General features: G+C 38.5%; 14 protein-coding genes across 14 annotated transcripts; 9 read left to right on the top strand and 5 right to left on the bottom strand. All coding sequences in view use genetic code 12, as the record gives it.

The window, feature by feature from the left end:
* Positions 1 to 734: 734 nt before the first annotated feature.
* On the top strand, positions 735 to 2207 carry I9W82_003689 (Nem1-Spo7 phosphatase catalytic subunit; the record flags this gene model as incomplete). Its single annotated transcript, XM_067692680.1, has 1 exon — positions 735 to 2207. One exon carries the CDS (start codon positions 735 to 737, stop codon positions 2205 to 2207), a length of 1473 nt encoding a protein of 490 aa, XP_067548086.1.
* Positions 2208 to 2292: 85 nt separating this feature from the next.
* On the bottom strand, positions 2293 to 3009 carry I9W82_003690 (HSP31; the record flags this gene model as incomplete). Its single annotated transcript, XM_067692682.1, has 1 exon — positions 2293 to 3009. One exon carries the CDS (start codon positions 3007 to 3009, stop codon positions 2293 to 2295), a length of 717 nt encoding a protein of 238 aa, XP_067548087.1.
* A 937-nt stretch (positions 3010 to 3946) lies between these two features.
* Positions 3947 to 4615, top strand: CLC1 (Clc1p; the record flags this gene model as incomplete). The annotated part of the gene is made up of 1 exon (XM_067692683.1): positions 3947 to 4615. One exon carries the CDS (start codon positions 3947 to 3949, stop codon positions 4613 to 4615), a length of 669 nt encoding a protein of 222 aa, XP_067548088.1.
* An 89-nt stretch (positions 4616 to 4704) lies between these two features.
* I9W82_003692 (uncharacterized protein) lies at positions 4705 to 6213 on the bottom strand (the record flags this gene model as incomplete). Its single annotated transcript, XM_067692684.1, has 2 exons — positions 4705 to 5476; positions 5609 to 6213. The coding sequence occupies 2 exons, from the start codon at positions 6211 to 6213 to the stop codon at positions 4705 to 4707; spliced, it is 1377 nt and encodes a 458-aa protein (XP_067548089.1).
* Positions 6214 to 6752: 539 nt separating this feature from the next.
* On the top strand, positions 6753 to 7982 carry I9W82_003693 (TDA11; the record flags this gene model as incomplete). Its single annotated transcript, XM_067692685.1, has 2 exons — positions 6753 to 7296; positions 7357 to 7982. 2 exons carry the CDS (start codon positions 6753 to 6755, stop codon positions 7980 to 7982), a joined length of 1170 nt encoding a protein of 389 aa, XP_067548090.1.
* A 158-nt stretch (positions 7983 to 8140) lies between these two features.
* I9W82_003694 (L-serine/L-threonine ammonia-lyase) lies at positions 8141 to 9133 on the top strand (the record flags this gene model as incomplete). The annotated part of the gene is made up of 1 exon (XM_067692686.1): positions 8141 to 9133. The coding sequence occupies one exon, from the start codon at positions 8141 to 8143 to the stop codon at positions 9131 to 9133; it is 993 nt and encodes a 330-aa protein (XP_067548091.1).
* A 127-nt stretch (positions 9134 to 9260) lies between these two features.
* On the bottom strand, positions 9261 to 10259 carry MDH1-1 (malate dehydrogenase; the record flags this gene model as incomplete). The annotated part of the gene is made up of 1 exon (XM_067692687.1): positions 9261 to 10259. The coding sequence occupies one exon, from the start codon at positions 10257 to 10259 to the stop codon at positions 9261 to 9263; it is 999 nt and encodes a 332-aa protein (XP_067548092.1).
* A 953-nt stretch (positions 10260 to 11212) lies between these two features.
* Positions 11213 to 12958, top strand: I9W82_003696 (transcription factor TFIIIC subunit; the record flags this gene model as incomplete). Its single annotated transcript, XM_067692688.1, has 1 exon — positions 11213 to 12958. One exon carries the CDS (start codon positions 11213 to 11215, stop codon positions 12956 to 12958), a length of 1746 nt encoding a protein of 581 aa, XP_067548093.1.
* Positions 12959 to 13094: 136 nt separating this feature from the next.
* DPM3 (Dpm3p) lies at positions 13095 to 13373 on the top strand (the record flags this gene model as incomplete). Its single annotated transcript, XM_067692689.1, has 1 exon — positions 13095 to 13373. The coding sequence occupies one exon, from the start codon at positions 13095 to 13097 to the stop codon at positions 13371 to 13373; it is 279 nt and encodes a 92-aa protein (XP_067548094.1).
* Positions 13374 to 13505: 132 nt separating this feature from the next.
* I9W82_003698 (uncharacterized protein) lies at positions 13506 to 14345 on the bottom strand (the record flags this gene model as incomplete). The annotated part of the gene is made up of 1 exon (XM_067692690.1): positions 13506 to 14345. One exon carries the CDS (start codon positions 14343 to 14345, stop codon positions 13506 to 13508), a length of 840 nt encoding a protein of 279 aa, XP_067548095.1.
* Positions 14346 to 18124: 3779 nt separating this feature from the next.
* PHO89 (Pho89p) lies at positions 18125 to 19894 on the top strand (the record flags this gene model as incomplete). Its single annotated transcript, XM_067692691.1, has 1 exon — positions 18125 to 19894. The coding sequence occupies one exon, from the start codon at positions 18125 to 18127 to the stop codon at positions 19892 to 19894; it is 1770 nt and encodes a 589-aa protein (XP_067548096.1).
* Positions 19895 to 20198: 304 nt separating this feature from the next.
* I9W82_003700 (F-actin-capping protein subunit beta) lies at positions 20199 to 21071 on the top strand (the record flags this gene model as incomplete). Its single annotated transcript, XM_067692694.1, has 1 exon — positions 20199 to 21071. The coding sequence occupies one exon, from the start codon at positions 20199 to 20201 to the stop codon at positions 21069 to 21071; it is 873 nt and encodes a 290-aa protein (XP_067548097.1).
* Positions 21072 to 21100: 29 nt separating this feature from the next.
* Positions 21101 to 22330, bottom strand: I9W82_003701 (TDA11; the record flags this gene model as incomplete). The annotated part of the gene is made up of 1 exon (XM_067692695.1): positions 21101 to 22330. The coding sequence occupies one exon, from the start codon at positions 22328 to 22330 to the stop codon at positions 21101 to 21103; it is 1230 nt and encodes a 409-aa protein (XP_067548098.1).
* Positions 22331 to 23649: 1319 nt separating this feature from the next.
* Positions 23650 to 24374, top strand: I9W82_003702 (uncharacterized protein; the record flags this gene model as incomplete). Its single annotated transcript, XM_067692696.1, has 2 exons — positions 23650 to 23776; positions 23881 to 24374. The coding sequence occupies 2 exons, from the start codon at positions 23650 to 23652 to the stop codon at positions 24372 to 24374; spliced, it is 621 nt and encodes a 206-aa protein (XP_067548099.1).
* Between the last annotated feature and the right edge of the window lie 1672 nt (positions 24375 to 26046).

Genomic DNA, 26046 nt, shown 5'->3' on the forward strand with positions numbered 1-26046 from the left:
TCATTTCTACTGTCCTTAATCTGAAAAGAAAAAAAAAGTCCGCATTTTGTATTAGGTGGAGTGATTTATAGTTGTGCGGAGATGGAAGAATAGGAATCAGATCATCCGTCCGTTGAACAATGATTGTTATTGCCCTATTGTTTGTTTGTAAATCTTTCTCCAATTGTTGAGTTTTAGTATTGAAAGGTTTGTGTCACTTCTGAGTCTATAAATCCAACGGAAATAATAAAAAAAAAACCTTATAGTCTCACCCATTCTGTCAATTGCCTTAAAATAGCAAAGAAGAAGAAGAAGAAGAGATATCAATCATCTAACTTCTGAGTGGACTGATATAAAACTCACTACTGTCCCACACACCATAAGCATATCAAAGCATTAGTCATTCTATTTATATTATTGCATTCTTTCCTACCGGGATTCCATTATTCTACCTTGCCACGTGTAATTGAAGAGATCATTATATTTCATCTGATTTATCAGCAACGCAACTACAACTACAACAACACGTTTCGACTCATCTTCGATTACACAATTACTTATTAGCATTTACTTTCCAAAAAAATCTTATTTATTAAACTTTACAACTAACGACAAATCGCAAAAGAGCGATACATTATATATATTTTGTTCACTTATGTCCATTGAAACCATATAGAAAGGAGATACAACAACTTAACTAAACAAACAAACCAGGCAAAACAGAAAACAGACAATAGCTGTACGTTTCGAAAGATATGAACTCCATCAAACTAATTGTCAATTCTTTTGAGAATATCCTACCTGGAAAGGGGTATGATGATACCTCGGCTGGAGATGTTGATGCTGAACGACTGGAGAAGCAAGAGCAAATTGAGTCGTTGGGAGAGGAGAATGCTACGAGCGATGATCCTAATTCAATTAAAGGGCCTTGTAGACTCCCAGAGACCAGAGAGGATACAGTTGATGACTTGTATGGAGAACAACAAGAGAATGAAATGTTGGAAGATGTTGAGGAAGAGGAGGAGGAGGAAGAAGAAGAAGAAGAAGAAGAAGAAGGGGAAGAAGAGATTGAAGGGACTTACAGGGATCAGGAAATTAATCTATCTACAGCATTGGGAAAGTCTGAATCACCATCAACACCACCAACTATACCCAAGCGTTCACAGATTATCATATTCTTTCTCCAAGTGGGTCGGATCATTTACTTTTTCCCCAACTACCTCGTCATTAAACCTATGTCCATCTTGATCAGCCTTGTAATCCTCCCATTCGTCTTGATTCAAACTTCTTTAGGATTTGGACCTAAACCAGAGAAGAAAGAACAGTTGTACAGTGAGAAACTAGACGCATTTGATAATAGTATCGATGATCCTTTAGTCACGCGAGCACCGCCATCGACTCCACAGCCTACTAGATCCAAAGCTAAATTGACACCACTAGAGTCCGATCCCGAAGAGTACGATGACGCCAAAGTTGAGCAAATTAGACAGGACAACCTACTAGCAAATGAAGTGAAATCACCATCATCGTTTTCCAAATATATGATCCCACCTCCACTACGTCTATTCCCACTATCGAGGAATCCTCAACGTAAACGAAAGAAAAAGGTACTCATATTAGACTTGGATGAAACCTTGATCCATTCACTTTCAAGAGGTGGACCTAGAACATTTAACCCAGCTTCGAAATCGAAAATGATTGAAATCAAATTGCACAATGTATCATCACTATATTATGTCCACAAACGACCCTATTGTGACTATTTCCTCACGCAAATTAGTCAATGGTTTGAATTACAAATATTCACTGCTAGTGTTAAAGAATATGCAGATCCAATAATTGATTGGCTTGAAGAGGAGATTATTGATTCATTAAAGAAAAAGGGCAAACAACACAAGATTCAATCAAGTTCAGATTACATTAAGCCTCACATTTTCACAAAGAGATATTATCGTTCTGATTGTACTTATCGACCTGGTGTGGGATACATCAAAGATTTATCACGATATCTTCGTGATGATGAGTTGAAGAATGTCATGATTTTGGATAATTCTCCAATAAGTTACGCTATGCATGAAGATAACGCCATTGGGATTGAAGGATGGATTAATGATTCTAATGATCGAGATTTGCTCAATTTGTTGCCATTGTTAAAAAGTTTGAGTTTATGTATCGATGTTCGGTTTATTTTGGGGTTGAAAAATGGCGAAAAGTTGTTTGAGATGTAAAGCTTTATACAATATAAACAAAAGTTGTTATTAGATTAGGTTCTACAAATTGTAGTATCTTAAATTTTTATATTCTAATCTTACTCTAGTTATTAACTGATTCAAGAGCGACAACAGCATCTCTGACAGTTGCGAAAGCAGATTGTGGGTTGACACCAGTGACAATCTTTCCATCAGTTACAGAAAATGAATCCCAAGGACCCTTTGGAGGAACATAAGTAGCACCTTCCTTTTCAGCAATCTCCTTAATAGTCAACAACTTATGGTCCTTGATGGACTTGGTCAAACCCAATTGTTCTTCTCCTTCATCAGTGAATCCAGTAACCTTCTTACCTTTGATAAAAGGTTGCTTAGTCTTTGGGTTTTCAAGGTTTTGGAAAATTGCAGGCCCATGACAAACAGCAGCAACAACACCACCATTCAAATAAGTATCAACTAAAATCTTTTGCAAATTTTTGGCTTTTGGATAATCAAACAAAGTTGCATGTCCAGCACTAGCAAAGAAAAGATGAAACTTTTCATCAACTAAATCAGAAGCCTTTTTAATATTCTTCAAAGCAGTGTTGAATGATGAATCTTTGTTTTCGTAAACTTCTCTAACTTTTCCTTGCAAGGCATCCTCAGTTAATGAATGTGGGTCGTATTCAAATTCACCAGTCTCAGAGGCAATGGTGATGTCATATCCCTTTTGAGCCAATTCTAAAAATGGTTCAATGGCTTCTGAGGCGTATAAACCGGTGTTACCGCCATCTGGGTAGAATGGACCGTGATATGAAGATACTGCGAGTAATGCTTTAACCATTGTGAATTGAAAATCTGATGTGTAATGTTAATGAATGCAATTGAAAGTCTAATTCTTTTGGACTCAATTGCAGGTATTTATATTGCTGCGAATTGGGCTAGGGAGTTTATTTATTTTTAAAGTTGCTTTGAGAAAATAATGAACTTTTGGCGGTTAAAATGCCGTATTTCTCTATATTTTTTTTGCTTTTTGTGGCTTTTTTTTGCAGTTAAGAATTAGTAAGCATTTTCAATGCATTGCTGGCATATTGCTAGGTGCATTGTATTCTCATAAACGCATAAAGATGGGGCTATAATGGTAACAGAGTCAAGAAATTCCTGTGTAGGGAATACTTAACTCGGCCGAACTTTCGGTCTTGTGTTTGGTGCATACCTTGCTGGCACATTGAATGCCTTACGTCATGGTTAGAAGCTGCCAGAGTTTAGACCTTTGTGTAAAGTGTCAAAAAAATATTTGAGATGTCAATTGCCACTACGGCAAAGTAGAAATCTCAGCCGAGCTTTTATTAGCCACTGAGTCAATGACAGCAGATGACAGAGATGTGGTTGGGGCGGTTACAAAATCCATGTGAATGGCCATTTTTTAGTGTATCGAGTAGATGATTAGTAATTTAAACTCAATTGTTACGCATATTAGATTGGCTCGCTCATAGATACCTTCCAATACAACAATATCCCATGCCGTAACACTCTATGCGCTTTTCTCAGCATAAGATTGCCATTGAAGCTCTTCTATCCCCATATCGAATGTTGTTCCAGTTTTAATGTCGCAACAGTCCAAGTTCTGACACATTGATTTGCGACATTGAAGGAGAAAAAAAAGTTTTGTTTGGGTGTAACAAGTCAACGAAATTTCCATTGTTGACGCTAAACAAACCACCAGTTGATACAAATCAATATTTTAAAACCACACCGACACACCAGTAAACTCAATCAGCATGTCACATAAATTTCCAGAAATTGATGCACCCCAATCAAACGGTGATGATTTAGAACACTCCGATTTCCTTTCACGTGAAAAAGAATTACTTGGTGACGAATTCAAAACGGACCAAGATAAAGTTTTAGAAGAAGATAGCGATGACGAAATAAATGAGTTCAAGGATCAATTTCCTGAAGTTGAAGGGAGTGAGAGTGTCCAACAAGAATTCAAATCTACCGAGGAAGCCGATGACGAAGATGCCGACGTTGCACTTGCTGATTATGGAGCCACTGAAACAGTTAAAGATTTATCTCAATCGACGTCTATAAAGGAATGGAAACAACGTAGGGATTTGGAAATTGAAGAAAGAGAAAAAGTCAATGCTCAGAAAAAGAAGGATATTCTTTCCAAGGCACAACAAACTATTGATGATTTTTATGAAAATTATAATCAGAAGAAGGATAAACATATTGGTGAAGTTGAAAAAGAACAAGCAGAGTTCCTTAAAAAGAGGGATGATTTCTTGAAACGTGGAACTTTGTGGGATAGGGTCAATGAATTGGTTGATGCAGTTGGAGGACCTGCTGTGGACTCTGAGGGTAATGATAAGACCAGGTTTAGAAACTTTTTGAAGAATTTGAAAGGTAAGGAAAAAGTACCGGGAGCTGGTGGATATCAAGAGTAGGAATGTTGAAAAGTTTGTATACAGCCATAGACTCTTTCTTATAGTAGTAATAGAAGAAGAGGTGTAAGATTTAAAAACCGTCATATTATTCATTGGGAAACGAATCTCGCCATTTTAATCATACTGTCTCTAGATATACGCTCCGTCTCCGGCGTCTTGTGCTCATTAATGTAATCATTCAAGTTCATCATTTTGAGGAAACCAAAGCACATCAATAATGTCTCTAATTTATTCCACAAGGGTAATTGAACTTTGGAGAATAGTGGGTGATAAGTTTTAAGGATCCGCCATTTCGACAACACAACAAGCTTAAACAAGTACATGTTTAAGTCGTTGTAGAATTGCTTCGAAAGTAGCCGAGCTGGTGGTATTTCATCAACATCTTCATCGTAGACAACATTGTATCCTGTGGTCGTCATTTCAGCTTCTACCTTCTTGTTGAAGCCCCAATCGGGCACCAATTGCATGTAGTTTAGTTTGATGGCAATAACACCTGCGATAAGACCAATAACCTTTGTGTATGTTTTGAATACCAGCTTTTGGTTGAGCACGTAGAGGCGGTGCAAGTCTGGGTACCTTTTAGAGCCTAAGATGGAAAACACCGGCGATGAAGCAATAATCAACGCAATTGAGATGAGATTGGGTATGTAGATCAAGTTGGTAATTGAATTGGACTTGTGAAACACATACGCCGCAAAGTTTTGAAATATTGAAGCTTCACTGTCGGCCTTTCCATGTCCATACTTGATTGCATAGAACCGATCCAATATGCGCTCTTTAAATGAGTAGCCAGCAACAAGCGCGGCAATGACGACATTGTGAAGTAAATAATTCCGACTTAGATTCTTCCAATTTATTCGGCTGTAGTTTCTACCAAGCAGGAAATTGATCCAGATGGGGTTGAGTATGTATCGTTTTAGGAATGGAGATAGATACATCATGTTTAGCTTGTACTTTGTCGGTGTGAGGTAGTTGCTTAGTATTTGCGCATACAATATGGGAAAGATTATGTACTCTTTGTTTTGGTATATCTTCATCAATGGGGAGTACACCCGTGATGATTTGTATGTGGATAACTTGAATGGCTTGGAAAGACTGTCTGAAACAAGTATCTGTGATTTTGAAGGAGGATTTAATTCTCCGTGGTACACACTAAGCAACGAAACTAGTGCATAGTCTTTGGGAAACTGATCCATGTCAACTGAGGCAAAGTAAAGGAAAACACAGGTGACGAAGTTTGTAAGCTTGTTGAGGGTGCAGGAGGAGGGCTTGTTATGGCTCGATCGTAGCTTCGATAAGGTACCCTGGTAGTATGAGAGAAGCTCACGGATTGGCTTGTTCAACGATAGGAAATTGGCCCATTGTATAGGATTCTGAAGTCTTACAATGTGAAGTATAATCACCCATTTAATCCAGCTATGTAGTGATGGGTGACATAATATCCTTCGGTATAACGGGATGATTTGCTGTGGCTTCTGCTCCTTACTCTTTTCTGGCTGATCATGTTTCTCTTTTGTTTCAACTTGTTCCAAGTAGTTGTAGATACTACTTGACATAAGCTCATTGAGCTTCCTGGTTGATTGACTTGCAACAATCATGGTTAGCTATGCGATCGGTTTGATATTGTTGTGGTTTTCCATATTTTTCTTATCAGATGTTTGCATTTTAAGCGCGTTGCTGGGGTACAGTGTCGCAATCCCTCGGTTAAATAAAATAGGACGCGACGCTGACATCAATGAAAAGTAGGTCAGCGAACGAAATATCATTATAACAAGGCTCAGAAGCTTCATACTTACTGCATGGAGAAGAAAGAAGGCAATTCCAAATTACGAAGTTGTGGTTTCTGAGAAAGTGTTTCTATTATAGAAATTCAGCACGAGATAATGTACTTTTCGCCCTGAACCTCGCCCGTCTCTCGACCTAAACTTTTGTGTTTAGTCGCGTTGGTTCCTGCGACAAAGACGAAAGAAAAACAAAAACAAAAAGAATTGAAAACAATCTCCTGTTAAATAATACATCCCTTTTAGGAAGTGTCAAAAAGATACAGATAACAGGTACAAACCAAACACAACTAGGACACAAGAGCATATATTCCCACAATTAACGTCGATAGCACCTCATTTCCACTCACACGAGGATGACAATTGATAGAACTCACGATACATACCACAACACAGCCAATGGGAGGATAAAGGATAGAACACCATCTCCCAGTGAGAGAGTAGACAACTACAGGCGAAGCTTAAGCAAGTCAGATACACCAGTGCAGTTCAAGGTGAGGCAGTTTTCCGCATCGCCGGGCACCCGCAGTGACCCAGAACAAAGGCCTACTCCGAAGTCAAGAGGATTGAATGTGTTTGCTGTTTCACCTCTAGGAGCAAGGAATATGCAACGTACTCAATCGAATGAGAGTAATACATCACAAACACTGGCTTCAACGAGGCGGCGATCCTCTATGATGTCAAATACCCAATTACCACTACTACCGGAATCAGAAGCAGACTCAAACACAAGCCGATCATCACCTACTCCCAATTATGATATACCGCTCCCACTGAATGAACAACTCCTCCAAATGAGTATTGATGAGCAGTTGAGGATACTAGCGCTCAAGGAAATGGCCATTGTACAGAGAAAGGAGCAGATACAAAATCTACACAAGAAATTACGTTCCGAAGAGGGTGAGTTGCGTAAACTATGAGAAGTGGTTCAGAAATCATTATATCAGGAGATTAGTGGAGCTGCTAGCAATACTGCAAACAAACTGAACAGACAACGTACCAATTCCAACCCTAGAGATCAAGCTATTGAAAGTATTAAAGCCAAAAGGCGGTCGTCTTCGGGTGCTACACAACAATTGGAATCGAGTCCAGTAGAGGATAATAAGAGGTCATCCAAGATATGGAGCGGGCTAACCAAACCGTTGAATATGTTACAGCAGTTTGATACTATGCTACAAAATGAATTTGAAAAGTCGTTGGTATTGGATAAAGAGAGACAGCAGCAGCAAGAGCAGCAAACACGTCACCCGGAACAGCATATACAACAGCAGCACTTGCAAAGACAACTGGCGAGAGATCCAAATCGAGTGTCGTATCAACTGCGAAGCTCTGAAGATTCAATGAACAGCAACAGTGCAATTACGTCTCCCTTACAATCGGGGACATCACAAACTTTATCAGAGTATAGAAACAACCAAGATAGACATTCGGATGATATGATACATACCGTGTCAGCTTCAATATGGTCCTTTGTCAACGACGTAAAGGAGAACGTATTGGCATCATTAAACGAAGAGGATACGAATGGGAGTAACGATTTTGGAGTCGATGATCAAATTATCGATCTTTCCATGTATAAACGATAGAGCTGTATAGACAATTCTTTTGATGAAGTGAAAGTTCAGTCTTGTATATTGACATTTCAGCTGTTTCTTGGTACTTTAAGCAGCCCCGCAGTTACGCGTCCTATTTAATGGTAGCGTAGATTTTTCCATTCCCATTGTTGACTTCTCTTATCTTGACAATGAACTTACCTTCCATCAAAACGTCCTTCGTTGAAGTAACAAACCAATTGGATAACCCACCGTGTCGTATATTTTTCAAAAATGAACTAGAACAACCATCAGGTAGTTTCAAGTTGCGGGGCATTGGATACCTAGTGGCAAAAAGAATACAAGAGGCCAAGGCACTCGGTAAGAAGAAAATTATAGTCTTTTCATCATCTGGTGGTAATGCGGGATTAGCAGCTGCCTATGCAGCCCGGTACTATGATGTTGAATGTACGGTTGTTTTACCCGAGGCGACAAAGCCTGAAGTAGTTGAGAAGTTGCATGGCTTGGGAGCCAATACTCTTCTTCACGGCGCACATTGGGGTGAAGCGGATGCATATTTGAGAGATGTTGTTATAAAATCCGTGAAGGATGATGAATATCCTGTTTATTGTCATCCATTTGATGATCCAGTTGTATGGAAGGGACACTCGGAAATCATCAGTGAAATATTAAAAGAACAGCAGTTGCCAAACTTTGATAAAGTACGAGGAGTCGTGTGTTCAGTCGGTGGAGGAGGTCTTTACAACGGTATAGTTGAAGGTGTCCGACCATATGGTATTCCTGTCCTTGCAATGGAAACAGCACAGGCGCCAACATTTAATGAGACTGTCAAGGCAGACAAGTTGATTCATTTAGAAACAGTAAAGACAATTGCATCCTCATTGGGATCGCCTTATCTTTCTGCAAAGTCGTTTGAAAACTATAAAGCGCACCCGACTCACCTAGGACTCATTGATGATTTGGATGCTGTTCAAGGGTCAATTGATCTTTATGATAAATTTAACTACTTAGTAGAACCTGCATGTGGAGCAAGTGTAGCTACTATATTCCGCAAGCAGGAGTTGCTAAAGAAATTCGGTGAATTGAAACCAGATGATATCGTGATTATCATTGTGTGTGGAGGAGCAGGTATAAATGAGGACCTTATCGAACAGTATAGAATGTTGACTGCTAAAAGCAAGTAGATATAGATTAAAATATGCATAACAATAGATATGACTTAAAGTGAACTACGTGCTTTCCATTCGCGTTCATTTATTCATCCACTTAAGCGTGTATTTTTATAAACATTAGTACTAAACTCTAGCTCGTTTATGGGTTTTGGTCAACAAAGTCAACACCCTTCTTGATGTTCTTGATCAATGTTTCCTTAGCGGTCTTAACCAAGTCTTCTTCGTAGCTTGAGAGGTTACCCAAACCGTGAACTTGCTTAACACCTTCAACACCCAAAGTAACCTTGGATGAGAAGAAGTCAACACCTTCATCCTTGAACAATGGTGAGTCAACAAAAGTACATTCAATGACATCCTTTTCACCATCCAAACCGTTCAATACTGAACCAGCGAATCTAGCACCAGCTTGGGCCATAGACAAGGTAGCTGAACCAGCACCGTCCTTAGCCTTGACAACCTCATCACCACCGAATTGGATTCTGTTAACCAAAGCATCTCTGGTTTCAGTTGGCAAGTCCTTGTGGGTGGTTTGTGACAACAATGGAACAATGGTAATACCAGAGTGACCACCTACAACTGGAACGTGTTCATTGACTGGGTTAGTACCAGCAACTTCAGAAACAAATCTTGAAGCTCTCAAGATATCCAAAGTGGTGACACCAAACAACTTCTTTGGGTTGTAAATACCCTTCTTTTTGAAAACTTCAGCAACAATTGGAACAGTTGAGTTAACTGGGTTAGAAATGATGGCCAATGCAGCGTTTGGAGCGTGTTCAGCAGCAGCCTTAGCCAAGTCTCTAACAATTGAAGCATTGGTGTTGAACAAATCGTCTCTGGTCATACCTGGCTTTCTTGGAACACCGGCTGGGATGATAATGATATCAGCACCAGTCAAAGCTTCCTTAATTTGATCTGGGTTGTAACCCTTGACAGTTGAGTTGGTTGGGATGTGGGAGACATCAGCGGCAACACCTGGAGCACCTTTGATATCGTACAAAGCCAAATCAGTAACCTTGTGGTTCAATTTCATCAACAAGGACAATGGTTGACCAATACCACCACCAGCACCTAAAACGGCAACCTTGTAAGCATTGGTAGCAGAAGATGAGAATGATCTAGTAGCAGCTTTTGAAAACATAATTGATAATGAATAATTTATAAAAAGACTCAATTGGGTTCTAGGAAAAGAAAGAAGAAGAAGAAGAAGAAGAAAGAGAGAGAATTAAGAGGTGGACAATTTTTGAAAGTCAAAGTAGAGTATGGAAAATTAGACAAAAAAAAAAAAAAAAATTTTGATGTATGATTAGTTATTGCAGTTTGGATGTATTGACTCCAGATTTTCCAATCGTCATAGTGAGAGAGGTCGAGTGAGTGCATTTTTGTCTTTTTGTGTTCAATAATTTCGCAATTGACCAATAGGAATTGCGGAGGTAGGCCAAAGAAAAGGGTTTACTTCAAGAACAACAATTCTAACTATGGGACACTGTTTAGAAAAGAAGTGATGCCATATAATTGCCCATGCAATTTTTCCGAGAGTTCCTGAAGTCTGATTCTAAAACCACAATGTTCTACGATCAAAATGATTGGTCGTGAAAGGTGAGTGCTTTATTTTTTATAACCGAAATCCTTTCCCTTTAGCCGATCGCGTTTCCAAATGCACCACAGTTTTTAATGTCTTAAATGAGTGTCATCAATTGTGATTTGTGACACTGTTCGCAAGGGATCTACACATACAACACTGCCTTCTCTACATGAAGCTGTAATAGGAAGTAATCCAGATCAACATTGTCAGCTACTTCTCAAAGGTTTGAATACCAAGTCAGCTTCGTGCTTGGAATTTACGGCCGGCATACATAAAATTGAGTTCTTGGTGTAGATAGAATTATTCTAGCTAGCCGCAAGAGCGTCTCCCATTAGGCGTCCCACAAGAGCCTGGTGTTTGCAATATTTGAATCATGATGTCAGGAATTGGTTGTCCTAAAAACTGTTGTGTAGATACGTCCTTTCAATTCTTTGCAACAACAACAAAAAAAAAAAATCAAAAATCAAAACATACACAGGTTCTGACAGACCACAGCAGCATCTTTAATCATGGAAGAAAGTCCGCTTGCTGAGTCTTATTCCATGGACATACCCCATGTTGCTTCCATTGAACTACCGTTGAACATCAAGAATAAAGATAAGGTCATTAACGCTCTTGGAGGAAAAGACAAGATTTCTGATGCTATTAAAAACTCAGATGTCCCTCTTGAACTACGATTTAGAAAAGATCCATTCCATCATCCGGTCCAAGCAACGTCATCTACAAATGAACGTGTTTTGATCAGAGTATCAATCCCGAAAAAAGTGGTGAAACAGAACCAATCAGCACTGGTTCGTGAATTGGTCAAAAAGAATAATGCAGATGAATCAACTCCAAGTACAAAAGTTCAACCTATTGCTATTGTTGACAAAACATTTAGGTTTAGAGCAATGAGCGATTTTCAAGTTATAACAAAGAGTAACCCTGATGTACAAGATATCACCAAGAATGTACTACATGCAACAAATTATGAATCATTAAAACATTATGTTGAAAAACACAACAATTTCCATGGTTATATGGATATGAATAATGAGTATTTTGAAAACAAAGACCATAATTTGCCACCACCACCAGTATTTTCACCAATCAAATACCCTTATGATTACCGATACCAAAAGAATCCAATCACATCAACCATCAAAGATGAGAAAAGTGGAGAAGTTAGAGTTGTATCAAGAAAGACTCCATTCAAGCTCCACACCATTCTTATTGACATTTCAACTGATCCACCCACTCAACCACCCGCAAAATTAAAAGCAAATTTGGATAAACTACTAAATCAAAAGCTACCCGTCAACAGCCCCGACTATTTACTTATCAAGTGTATTGAATGGTGTAAGGAAATGTTTAATATCAAGCCAATCTGGATAAGGCGTCAGTTGTACGATATTATCCCTGAAGAGCTATCCAGAAGTTTAAAATTTGCCTTGCCATATGTGACCTACATCTATCGCTCTGGTCCTTGGAGGTTTTGTAACATCAAAATTGGAGTTGATCCACGTACAGACTCGAAATTCTGGCGATTTCAAAATGAATACTTTCGTGTAGTTGGAGTACGTAATTCATCACAAGATTCACTGAAGAAAGTTATTCCAAAGACATTAGAAGATGCACCATTCCCCATTGAAATCTCGCAAAATCTATTTTTCGATGGGGTTAATTTACCATCTGCAGTGACCTATCAAATTGGTGATATTTTGGATCTAGATATTACTTCAATAATTGAAAACCACATGACCAGTATGGGTAAGGATTTTGTTCGTGATACTTTGGATGTACTGGATGGATGGATTAATAAAACTACAATGAATTTGATTAGAAGGATAATGAGGTACAAGTTGCAACAATTGGTGAAGGAAGAACCTATTGATCAGAGCAAGATTTATAAAATGTCCAGTACTGATTTCGTGAAGGAAGAAATTTTTGCTGACGATGGTAAAGCTGATGATGATGAGGAGGATGCTAAGATTGGTATATACGATTCAGATGACGGTGATGAAGAATTGGGAGAAGAAGAAGATGCGATGGATGAAGAGAATAATGGAGAAGAAGGAGATGAGGAAGTTGAGCTTGAAAAGGATACAAATGATAATACAACTGGGGATGATAAAGATCCTGACGCGATGGATGTTGACGCTAATGTCAACGTTGATGATGTTCTCACCCGTCTTAGTAACATGAATCCAGATACCGCCGACTCCTTGCGTCATTTAGTAGGATTTATTCGTCAGGACGATTTAAATAATGAATAGAGAATGGATTGTATAATCTTTTGTAAACTTCTTCATTACACGTCAATTGGAAAAGAACAACGCAAAAAAACAAAAAAAAAAAAAAAAAACAGAAATGAAAACAGATTTATCTTGAACAAGCTAAACCATCGATCAAATGACTAAAGCAACAGAAACAGGTCTCACGCTATTTTTCTTATCAGCAGTATACTTTGCATTACAAACAGGTGTGATTCCCTCACCTGCCAAGTTCCATGATGAGATTTTGCCATTTTTGCCATGGTGGGCATTAGTAACGTTTGGTGCTTATGCTTTATCCACTTTAGGTTGGGGAATTGTTACCTTCAAAGATAAAAAGGACAAATATGAGGAGTTGAAAGTACAGATTGAAGAAGCTAAAGCTTTCTACAAGTCCAAGGGAATTGATATTGATTGAACAGGTGTGGGTGACAGTAAAATGAAATCAATATAGGATCAATATTTCACTACGGATAGGTCAATGCTATAGTATCTAGTCTAGTATTAGATAGTTCTATGTGAAAATAAATAAGTGTGCTTTTTTTTAGGATTATTGAGCATGCTGCAAATGCTTTTGATGTGTGTTGCTTTGCAAAGATTGCTCTTGTGAATGTTGCTCTGCCTCAGATGATTCATTGGAAGTGCTGCTGCCTTTACCTTCTCTCTCCAACTCTTCCATCCTCTTCTTATGTCTGGCCTTGATTCTCTTTTCCACTTCGGTAAACACTCGAATTGTAACTGGCACATCACCCCAGGTTTCATCTTGAACATTGCCTTCAACTCTTTCAGGAGTCAATTCAGAATCGGACAAGTTTGCCAAACTTGGAGGATAGTTTTCTCTCTTTAATAGCTTCAAAGGTGGATTAAAATTTTCAGGCCATCTTCCACCATCAGCTACTAGTTTCTTAGCCGCCTTGTCCCGCTTTTCATTCCACTCGTTCAAATCATCTTGAAACAATTCCCAAACACAATTTATACATCCACTCATACAACAATTATCTGGTTCTGGTGGACGTGAAGGCACAGTTATTCCAGCAATTACCTTTGGTTCACCACGCTCTACTCGACTTGAAGCTTGACGGTTTTCACCTTTGATTCTACCACCAAAAACCTTGGCTATACGTTCCTCAGCACTAATGTTTGGATCAAGTGAATAATTACCTTCGAATCGAACCTTGGTGTGTTTTTTCAATTCCTTAAGTTCACTATCTCTCATCAACAGCGCTTCAATAGGATGCCGTGGATGTGAAGGGGTACGCAACACCAAATCATAGAAGGAGTACTTTTTGGTTTCCTCTTTTGATATTTGTCTTACTGGTGTTGGTCTTCCTTTTGTCGTCGTGGCGAGATGCCTAGTGTATCGAATAGATGTTGGACGTAATGAATGCATAACTATTAGCACATGTGAGTATATAGTCTATGATAGTCTATGACAGTCTATTGAATCTATGGCCAGCTTGATCTGATCTGTCTGGTTTAAGATGCTCTCTAATTGGTAATCTTTTTCTTTTCTTTTCTTTTCTTTTTCTCAGTCTGTTGTTGATTGCTTCTAGATCTTGGAGAACAGAAAAAAAGAAATTAGATGTCGTATGCATGATGACATAAGAAGAGTTAAGCGCCAATTACGAGAAAGGGACTTGCGTAGATGCTAAAGCAAACACACACTGAAATCCGAGACTCGTTGAAAAGTGTGTAACAACCACCAACCGATTCTTTATTATAACTCAATTTCTTGATAAAGAATCTGAAATGTGGTGTGACCTGACTTGATCGATTATGGAAGCGCAAACACAAAAAGAAGGAATGGACCAATTAGTAAAACCGTTACATGTAACGCATCTTACTTTATCTGAACTAGTAGGGAACCTGGTGACTACTCTAGTTCTGGGAAGCGCAAAGAAAAAGAAATTAATGTTTTTTTTTCCTAACTGTTGGATATTTCGACTTTTTGCAACATTTCTAAACAAAATCTTTTGACTAATACAAAACTTCATTTTATTTGCTAGTTAATGTGTATATCATTTATTCGGAAGAAAGATGTCTTATGCATATACATGATTTTTATCAGCTCGTGCACTTTTCGAAGTCACATAAGACTACAGGTATGTATGACTCATTTTGCTCAAACTGATGGATACGTTGAATTTAAAGTTTGATTCCAGCACAAAACTGTACTAGATCAATTAACGTTCGACAGAGCAGTTTTACGTTTCAATATTTTCCAGAAACCTTATTCAAGCTGAAATGGAACTCAATCATAGATTTTGAAAGAGCAACATGGTTGCGGTTTTGATTTACGAAACTGTATTCTCTATATCCTTCTTTAATTCCATTGTTGTTTTTGAGACACCATCCAAACCGCCTTAGAGCTGTCAATGATAGCTCAATGAGGGGTAGATTAAGCTTCCGACTAGTGAGATGAGGTGCTGCTCAGCCGTGCAATCAGGGTTTGTAACTGTCTTCAAATTACTCTTAGACATTCAAACCACCCCAAGAAAGTACATAATGTAGGAGACTTGGATTTGAAGAGAGCACGAATATTACCTAGTTCCTTTGTTTTGGATACGGCTACCACGCTTACAAGAATCATCCCGAGAGTCATTTGGCGTCGAACTTATCCGAGAACTGGATCTCCGACTTTGTCCATTTTGTACGACTGTTATAAGATCCTGACAAGCGATTACCGTTAGATAGGAGCGGGTTACGATGAATGGCCCGACTATTATATATCGCAAACGCAGTTATAATAACATAGACACCTCTTGGTACATATTAGAAACTGGCCACTGAACACGTGCCTTTGGATCTGAAACCTGTGCGTTATTGTACTTATACGTACTTAACCTTTTGCCCTATATCCGTTCCCATGTACCCCTCTCCTGAAACGAAATGGTCCCATCACTATCAATTTTACGGGAATACACAAAAGTGTCAACGAAAACACCCAGAAAAAGTCAGGAAAAGTCCAAAGTATGAGCCCTGCTTTAGGATGCACTACTCTCTGCAAGCTCTTCTATTCAGTTGTAGCTGATAAAAGGAAGAAGACAAGAAAAAGCAATTTTTGATGCAGTCCTTAAATGGAAATGTCATTGGGTAGTATCGACGAATTTAAGGGCTTCCAATTGAGCCACAAACGCCTTGCTAGTTTAGTCTTCTAGATTGTCTACACCTGTCTCTGTCGTAAAATAATTGAAACTTTGACTGAATAGAAGTTCCACAAATGCTAAAAATCGCAACAGAACACCTATCAAAAGTTAAGATAAATCACAAAACCATAGAAATCGTATTTATTTTTGTGCACCTGCATACAAGAAAAATAGTGTTTTGTGTTACTATGGTTCTTGCTGAGAATATAAATAGAGATCAATTTGCACCCACGTGGGCCCTCTTTCTCATTGTTAAAATTCTGTTTTACTATTATTGAGTGACTCCAAAAAACAAAGAAACAAAAAAAATTACGACATCAAAATTTGTACAGCCACATACTTTATTGTCCTATTGAATATGGTATCATAACCAGAGACGCCTTGAGATTCCATTTAAGCCAATCGACATATACTACGAACATAGTATAGGTTTGAATCGCCTCGCTAATTAAAGAGGAGAAGACAATAAGAGCAAGAAATAAAAAAAGATGACAGGGAGGTTCTGGTTACATAGCCTAACTTTATCCACCAAAATTTCTTGGAGATTTTTTAATTAAAAATGTGATTTGAAAATTGCAGTTCAAAGAAAAAGAAGAAAATTCATTTGCCAATTCTTGTCCAATCAGTGGGACTTGCCTGCGGTCTATTGTTTGCAGACGTCCCACGTTGGTTTTGGTTTTGATTTTGTTGTTTTCTTTGCGATTACGGTTTCATTAAAGATCCACTAATTGAGTTATAAATTATATTCAACACCGATATAATATTCTTGATCTACACAAAAGGTTAAAGACATTCGGAAGGAATTGGACTAAATTTGAGCACGTTGGTGGAAAACAATAACCGTATCAAGTCCGATCTAGGCATATCGTATGACCATCCCTTTGAGAGAGGCTCAAGTCTTGTGACGTCTCTGTACAGGAAATTTAATTACTCCTCTCCCCTCCCCTCCCATTGTTTTTCATCTTAAAGCAAATTAAACCACAATAGAGAAGGTATTTGGTACGAAATGAAACAACATTGTCAATTAGATCAGGTTACATTAAATTGTTATGAGGCGAGCCAAATAAAAAAAGAAAACACATTCACTATGTAAGTAGATGTAGAAATAAGATTTATAATATCCATCTCACTTTTGAAACCTCCCGTTCTATTCCTTTTCATTGATCTGTCATAGGAAGTGGATTATTTTAAAGGCACTAATAAGCTTCTCGATGAAAAAATCAGGCCCACGTTGTCACATCTGTAAGTCCAATTTATTATGAATGCTTGACGGCTCTTTTCTTTTTCACAACTTTTTTTTTGTTTTTTTTTTTCTTGACTACTTCTATTGAAAAATTATGGTACAACCTTGAATCTCTGGAGGTGTATTATAATTTTCTTGTTTGGTGATAATTTTTAATTTTTTTTTTTCTTGGAACGGCTTTTGCAATCTTGGCAAAATTTTATTTTATTTTCGCAGCCTTTAGGAAAAAGAAAAACCACACCACGAGGTGAGGATAGGTATGGAAGAGGAGATAATTGAATTGGATTGGTGATTACATTAAATGTCAGGATACGAGATCAAGAAGGTTGATGTTGCATCAGGGGAGACTAACTTTGTATTTAACTACGACATGGAAGAATGGTGACATGTTAAATCCCTTCAAGAGGAGGCCAGCGGAACAATGGAGAACTTAAAATCTCAGATATCATCATTGTGCATTAACAAAGAAACCACAAAAGTAGCCAACTCCAAAATATTATAATTCGTGTTGCAGTAAAAAGCTTAGTCTTGTGTGCTCTCTGTTTTTTTTTTATTTATTTTTTTTTTTTTTATTTTTCACTTATTTTGCAATCTAATAAACTTACCACTATGAATACTCCCTTTTCTATACGAATCTTTTATATAAATATCCCAACTGATTATCACTTTTGAAAAATTTCCAATCATTCTTTCCTTAAGAACTACATTCCTCAGAAAGCATCTTCAATAATTAACTGATAATCCACAACAAGCTACAACAACTATAGCTAATCCACTACAATGGCTTTACATCAGTTCGATTATATCTTCGCTATTGCGATGATTTTTGCATTTTTAGATGCTTGGAACATTGGTGCCAATGATGTCGCCAATTCCTTCTCCACTTCGGTCTCATCAAGATCCTTGAAATATTGGCAAGCTATGATTTTAGCCGCGATTATGGAATTCCTTGGTGCCGTTTTGGTTGGTTCAAGAGTTTCAGATACCATTAGAAATAAAATTGTTGATGTTTCAGTTTTCAGCGAAGAGCCAGCAGTTTTGATGTTGACTATGGCTACTGCTTTGGTTGGTTCTTCAACTTGGTTGACTTTGGCCACTTCAATTGGTATGCCAGTTTCAACTACCCACTCCATTGTTGGTGCTGTTATTGGTGCCGCTATTGCTGCTAAAGGTGGACAAAACATTCACTGGGGTTGGAGTGGTGTTTCACAAATTATCGCTTCATGGTTCATTGCTCCTGCTATTGCTGGTTGTTTTGCTTCCATCATCTTTTTGATCTCCAAGTTTGGTGTGTTGGAAGTCAAGAACCCAAGAACTTCATTAAGAAATGCCATGATGTTGGTTCCTTGTTTGGTGTTTGCTGCATTTGCCATCTTGACAATGTTGATTGTTTGGAAAGGTTCTCCAAAGTTGGGCTTGTCCGATTTGGGAACCAGCACTATTGTTGGAGCCATTTTCGGTACTGGTGCTGTTGCATTTGCTGTTTACATGTTGTTTGCTTTCCCATACTACAGAAGAAGATTGGTTCACGAAGATTGGACATTGAAATGGTACGATATCTTCAGAGGTCCAATTTACTGGTTCAAATCTACTGACAGCATTCCACCAATGCCAGAAGGACACCAATTGACTGAAGATTACTACAGAGGTAGAAGATATGATGAAGCTGGAAACTTGGTTGACCACAATGGAAGAGTTGAATCTGAATCAGTCGATGGCAAGTCCGACTCCCATGATGAAAGCCAAGACGATATTGAAAAGACCCACTCAGTCAATGTTCAAGACGAGCATATTGGAACCACTGCAAAGCCACAGGAAAAGAAACACAAGTTCCCAAGAGGTTTTCCAAAATACTGGGCTTTGGCTAAAGAATCACCAAAGAACTGGCCATTATGTATCTTTTTGGTTTTGACCCATGGGGTTAGACAAGATATTATTTCAAACCAAGCTGGTTCCAAAGATATGTTGGCTGGTGACTTACATAAGATGCACACTGCTTCCAAATACTACGACAATAAGATTGAATTCATGTACTCATTATTGCAAGCCATCACTGCTTGTACCATGTCCTTTGCTCACGGTGCTAACGATATTGCCAACGCCACTGGTCCATTGGCCACTGTTTACTTGGTATGGACATCCAACACTACTGCCTCAAAAGCTGAAGTTCCAGTTTGGGTCTTGTGTTACGCTGCTGCTGCTTTGACCATTGGTTTGTGGACATTTGGTTACAGAATCATGGCTAATTTGGGTAACAAGTTGATTTTGCAATCCCCAGCTAGAGGTTTCTCTATTGAATTAGGTGCCGCTGTTACTACTGTTATGGCTACTCAATTGGCTATCCCAGTCTCCACTACTCAATCAGCCGTTGGTGCTACCGTCTTTGTTGGTTTATGTAACAAGGAATGGAAAACCGTCAACTGGAGAATGGTTGCTTGGTGTTATCTCGGATGGATCTTTACTTTGCCAATGGCTGGTTTAATTGCTGGTATCCTTAATGGTATAATCTTGTATGCCCCATCGAAGGGTATTACATACACCATGAGTTAGGTAATCCACCTCAAAATAACATTCGCTTTAGGTCTTTAATTCGAAACTTTTTCATTTGCTTTGATTTTTTTGCCTTTTATCACTTTTTTAATTTATATATATCATGTATAGTGCACAATCTGAGATACTTTATGTAACACTTGGCTGTTCAATGTAGCTCTGACGTAAAAGAATTATAGCTGGCCTGAAAGCTTTGTTGGTCGGTTATACATGTCGCTACCAGTCTCACCAATTTTTGTCAGGAGCGAACATTTGAACTTTCTGCCGACGTCAAACGTGATTGCTCCTTACACCTCAATAATCCATGGCAGAAGAAATATTTGACGCATCCTTGGACCTTCTTAGCAGGTTGGATCCTCACTCAATTGAAAAGAACCTCACAAGTATATGCTCCTTGATCACTTCATCCAAAAATTCCGACACTGAATTGGTGGAAGAATTGTTATCAGCAGTTGACGTGCCTCTCACCATTGCTCAATGTAAAGCATCCGGTAAGGAATACTTGTGCTGTGACTATAATAGGGATGGTGATAGCTATAGATCCCCTTGGTCAAACAAATATTACCCACAACCTGAAGATGATGAAGAACAACCACCGCCATATCCTTCATCAATCTTGCGACAATTGGAGATAAAAGCCAATGACGCCTTTGATATATACAGAGATTTGTATTATGAAGGTTCGGGAGTATCAAGTGTTTACTTTTGGGATACCGCAGAAGATGAAGAGACTGAGGAAGATTTATCAAACGGTTTTGCCGGAGTGGTATTGTTCAAGAAGGAAACTACTGATCAATCTGGAAAATGGGATTCTATACACGTGTTGGAGGTTATACCAGAGACTAAGACCAAATATACTTACAAATTAACTACATCTGTGATTTTGGACTTGCAACATAAATCAAAGAATGGATTGAGTTTGAGTGGAAACTTGACTAGACAATTAGAATCTACCATCACTGCTGATCTCAACAGCGGGGTTAACTTAGAAACCAACCACTTGATCAACATTGGTACGTTGATTGAGAAAGCTGAATACAATATTAGAAACGTTTTGCAAGAGGTTTATTTTGATAAATTGAAGGATATCATGTTGAAAGATTTGAGATCTGTTAATGGTGCTAAAGATATCAATGAAGGTCAAAAGGATATAATTAAAGGTTTACAAAGTTTATAAGATAGTTTAAATGGATTATCTATAAAACTCTATCTTTTATACATGGAAAGATCAATAATTTGATCATCAACCCCAAAATCGTTACTCCCATTCGTATCCTCTTCGTTCAATGATGCCAATACGTTTTCCTTTACATCGTTGACAAAGGACCATATTGACGCTGACACAGTATGTATCATGTCATCTGACTGTCTATCTTGGTTGTTTCTGTACTCTGATAAAGTTTGAGATGTCCCTGATTGTAAGGGAGACGTAATTGCAATGTTGCTATTCATTGAATCTTCAGAGCTTCGCAGTTGATACGACACGCGATTCTGATCTCTCGTTCTTTGTCTTTGCAAATGCGGCTGCTGCATATGCTGTTCCGGGTGACGTGTTTGCTGCTCTTGCTGCTGCTGTCTCTCTTTATCCAATACCAACGACTTTTCAAACTCATTTTGTAGCATAGTATCAAACTGCTGTAACATATTCAACGGTTTGGTTAGTCCACTCCATATCTTAGATGACCTCTTATTATCCTCTACTGGACTCAATTCCAATTGTTGTGTAGCTCCCGAAGACGACCGCCTTTTGGCTTTAATACTTTCAATAGCTTGATCTCTAGGGTTGGAATTGGTACGTTGTCTGTTCAGTTTGTTTGCAGTATTGCTAGCAGCTCCACTAATCTCCTGATATAATGATTTCTGAACCACTTCTCGTAGTTTACGCAACTCACCCTCTTCGGAACGTAATTTCTTGTGTAGATTTTGTATCTGCTCCTTTCTCTGTACAATGGCCATTTCCTTGAGCGCTAGTATCCTCAACTGCTCATCAATACTCATTTGGAGGAGTTGTTCATTCAGTGGGAGCGGTATATCATAATTGGGAGTAGGTGATGATCGGCTTGTGTTTGAGTCTGCTTCTGATTCCGGTAGTAGTGGTAATTGGGTATTTGACATCATAGAGGATCGCCGCCTCGTTGAAGCCAGTGTTTGTGATGTATTACTCTCATTCGATTGAGTACGTTGCATATTCCTTGCTCCTAGAGGTGAAACAGCAAACACATTCAATCCTCTTGACTTCGGAGTTGGCTTTTGTTCTGAATCACTTCGTGTGCCTGGAGATGCCGAAAACTGTCTCATTTTGAACTGCACTGGTGTCTCTGACTTGCTTAAGCTTCGCCGGTGACTGTCTACTCTCTCAGTTGGAGATGGTGTTCTATCCTTTATCCTCCCATTGGCTGTGTCCTGGTATGTATCGTGAGTTCTTTCAATTGTCATTCTCGTGTGAGTGGAAATGAGGAGCTATCGACGTTAATTGTGGGAATATATGCTCTTGTATCTTAATTGTGTTTGGTTTGTACCTAATATCTGTATCTTTTTGACACTTCCTAAAAGGGATGTATTATTTAACAGGAGATTGTTTTCAATTCTTTTTGTTTTTGTTTTTCTTTCGTCTTTGTCGCAGGAACCAACGCGACTAAACACAAAGATTTACGTCGAGCGTCGTGCGAGGTTCAGGGCGAAAAGTACACCATCTCGTGCTGAATTTGTACAGTAGAAACACTCTCTCAGAAACGACAACTTCGTAACTTGTGATTGCCTTCTTACTTCTCCATGCAGTAATTATCAAGCTTCTGAGCTTAGTTATAATAATATTTCGTTCGCTGACCTACTTTTCATTGATATGTGTGTCGCGTCCTATTTTATTTAACCGAGGGAGTGCGACACTGTACCCCAGCAACGCGCTTAATTCCAAACATCTGATAAGAAAAATATAGAAAACCACAACAATAACAAATCAGTCCCCCAGCTAACCATGATTGTGGCTAGTCAATCGACAAGGAAGCTCAATGAGCTTATGTCAAGTAGTATCTACAACTACTTGGAACAAGTTGAAACAAAAGAGAAACATGATCAGCCAGAGGCGAGAAAAAAGCAGAAGCCACAGCAAATCATCCCGTTATACCGAAGGATATTATGTCACCCATCACTACATAGCTGGATCAAGTGGGTGATTATACTTCGCATTGTAAGACTTCAGAATCCTATACAATGGGCCAATTTCCTATCGTTGAACAAGCCAATCCGTGAGCTTCTCTCATACTATCAAGCAATGTTGCAAAAGCTACGATTGAGCCAGAACAAGCCCTCCTCTTGCACCCTCAACAAACTTGCAAACTTTATCACCTGTGTTTTCCTTTACTTTGCCTCAGTTGACATGGATCAGTTTCCCAAAGACTACGCTCTAGTTTCATTGCTTAGTGTGTACCACGGAGAATTAAATCCTCCTTCAAAATCACAGATACTTGTTTCAGACAGTCTTTCCAAGCCATTCAAGTTATCCACATACAAATCATCACGGGTGTACTCCCCATTGATGAAGATATACCAAAACAAAGAGTACATAATCTTTCCCATATTGTATGCGCAAATACTAAGCAACTACCTCACACCGACAAAGTACAAGCTAAACATGATGTATCTATCTCCATTCCTAAAACGATACATACTCAACCCCATCTGGATCAATTTCCTGCTTGGTAGAAACTACAGCCGAATAAATTGGAAGAATCTAAGTCGGAATTATTTACTTCACAATGTCGTCATTGCCGCGCTTGTTGCTGGCTACTCATTTAAAGAGCGCATATTGGATCGATTCTATGCCATCAAGTATGGGCATGGAAAGGCTGACAGTGAAGCTTCGATATTTCAAAACTTTGCGGCGTATGTGTTTCACAAGTCCAATTCAATTACCAACTTGATCTACATACCCAATCTCATCTCAATTGCGTTGATTATTGCTTCATCGCCGGTGTTTTCCATCTTAGGCTCTAAAAGGTACCCAGACTTGCACCGCCTCTACGTGCTCAACCAAAAGCTGGTATTCAAAACATACACAAAGGTTATTGGTCTTATCGCAGGTGTTATTGCCATCAAACTAAACTACATGCAATTGGTGCCCGATTGGGGCTTCAACAAGAAGGTAGAAGCTGAAATGACGACCACAGGATACAATGTTGTCTACGATGAAGATGTTGATGAAATACCACCAGCTCGGCTACTTTCGAAGCAATTCTACAACGACTTAAACATGTACTTGTTTAAGCTTGTTGTGTTGTCGAAATGGCGGATCCTTAAAACTTATCACCCACTATTCTCCAAAGTTCAATTACCCTTGTGGAATAAATTAGAGACATTATTGATGTGCTTTGGTTTCCTCAAAATGATGAACTTGAATGATTACATTAATGAGCACAAGACGCCGGAGACGGAGCGTATATCTAGAGACAGTATGATTAAAATGGCGAGATTTGTATCATGAACGGGAATTGGTACACTGGTAAGCTAATTGAGCTGACTCACCGGAGCGAGTAGTTGGCAATAAATATAGTCCCGATGTGATAGTAGATTATGCCTTTTTTTTTTGATTATGTAACTGAATATTATGTCAAATTATAAAACCGCCTTTGAAGTGTAATACCTCGATGGAAATAACAGTAATGTGGGTTCCGTAGCACGCTTGATTAGAGGATATAAATCATAGGGATCTGAAGCAAGTTCGGTACCTCCATCGACAGTTTGCTTTTGGTTGCATCAAGTACACAAAATCACCATCTTCCTGTTTACGTAATAGAATCATATGCTTTCCGCATTTTGCTAATAAATTTTGTGTAGTTTATGCTGCAAGGCCGCCGGATATGTGCGTGCAAAGTTACGTCATGTTTCACAATTTGAGGGCAAAAGAGCGAGCATGTATGAATGTAGGTCATTCGCTTTTAAGAAGCGGAAGAAGAAAAGAAGTCCCAGCTTTTTTATCCGACCGTATTTTGCCTCCTTTTAATTGTGTTTGGATAAGTACTTTTCCAGCGCGTTCCCTGCTTTCCAACTGCACCGCTGTTATTGAGGAAAGGATGTCTCTCTACGGGCATTAATCAAATCGACAATGTTTACCATTAGAGACATTTTTTCTCCTATTTATGTATCCGCAAGGAGAAAACTGAGGACCAATGGAGATCAATTGTATATGTCTTCCTTCTTAAAATGAAGAAAAAGGGCGCATAAACGAGCCGCAAAACAATGACACAAAACCAAAAAAAAATACTTCTCTGTGTAGACTTGCTTCTCTCTGTTTTCATTTTCTATATTTAGCACTTTCTATGAAATCAGAAGGGCAACTTTTGTTTGTAATGCAATTATGAAATCACAAACTACAGGCCTTCATTTGTAGTAAGCTTAAATGGTGGAAAGAGTAAGTGATCTAGTAGATGCCACCCTCAATAAGAGCTCCCTTCCAGGTGAAATTGTTTGAGTTGAGTATGAACAATAAAGATCAGAGGAACATTCTTTACCGCCGATCCTACAAAGTATTCGGTCTTAATCCTCTTTTAGAAAAAAATATGAATATATGCAAATACTTTATGTATTAATTAAACCTTGCATAAGGCAAACTAATAAGTAGTTATTAGCAAATGTAATATGCACAAGAGGTATTTCCTAATTGACTATGTTGCAGAGGTATCACAAAGCAAGACAATTGACGTGGGAGAAAATGTTTTTAATGGAAAAAAAAAAATTGTTCTCTAAGTCCACAAAACCTCTTCAATCCCTATTGTTTAAGTCGATAAGAATTGCCTTCTGTATTGTAGTGGGTTGTTTTCTTTCGGCGCTTACAAAAAAAAAAAACGAGCAATATTAACGGAGGAAGTTTATCGGCCCTTGTAATTACCGGTAAAGGCAAAAACATACGTTGCTGTGTATATAGACGAGCAACGAAATGCACAAGAAGGAATCCAACTGGAATGCGTCATAAGACAGAGATTGGTTTATACTTTTGGATACATTTCCGCCCTCCCGTTTCGTCCTCTTCTCAAGTTTTTTTTTCTAGAAATTTATAGTGTCAATTATCATATGTGGTAATTAAATCCGAATTGCTATCAAAATAAAAGTATCCAAGGACTGTTTCGAATAACTATTTATAGACATAGTCAAGAAGG

The sequence above is a fragment of the Candida metapsilosis genome, assembly GCF_017655625.1.
Source record: "Candida metapsilosis strain BP57 chromosome Unknown scaffold4, whole genome shotgun sequence".
Taxonomy (NCBI): Eukaryota; Fungi; Ascomycota; class Pichiomycetes; order Serinales; family Debaryomycetaceae; genus Lodderomyces; species Lodderomyces metapsilosis.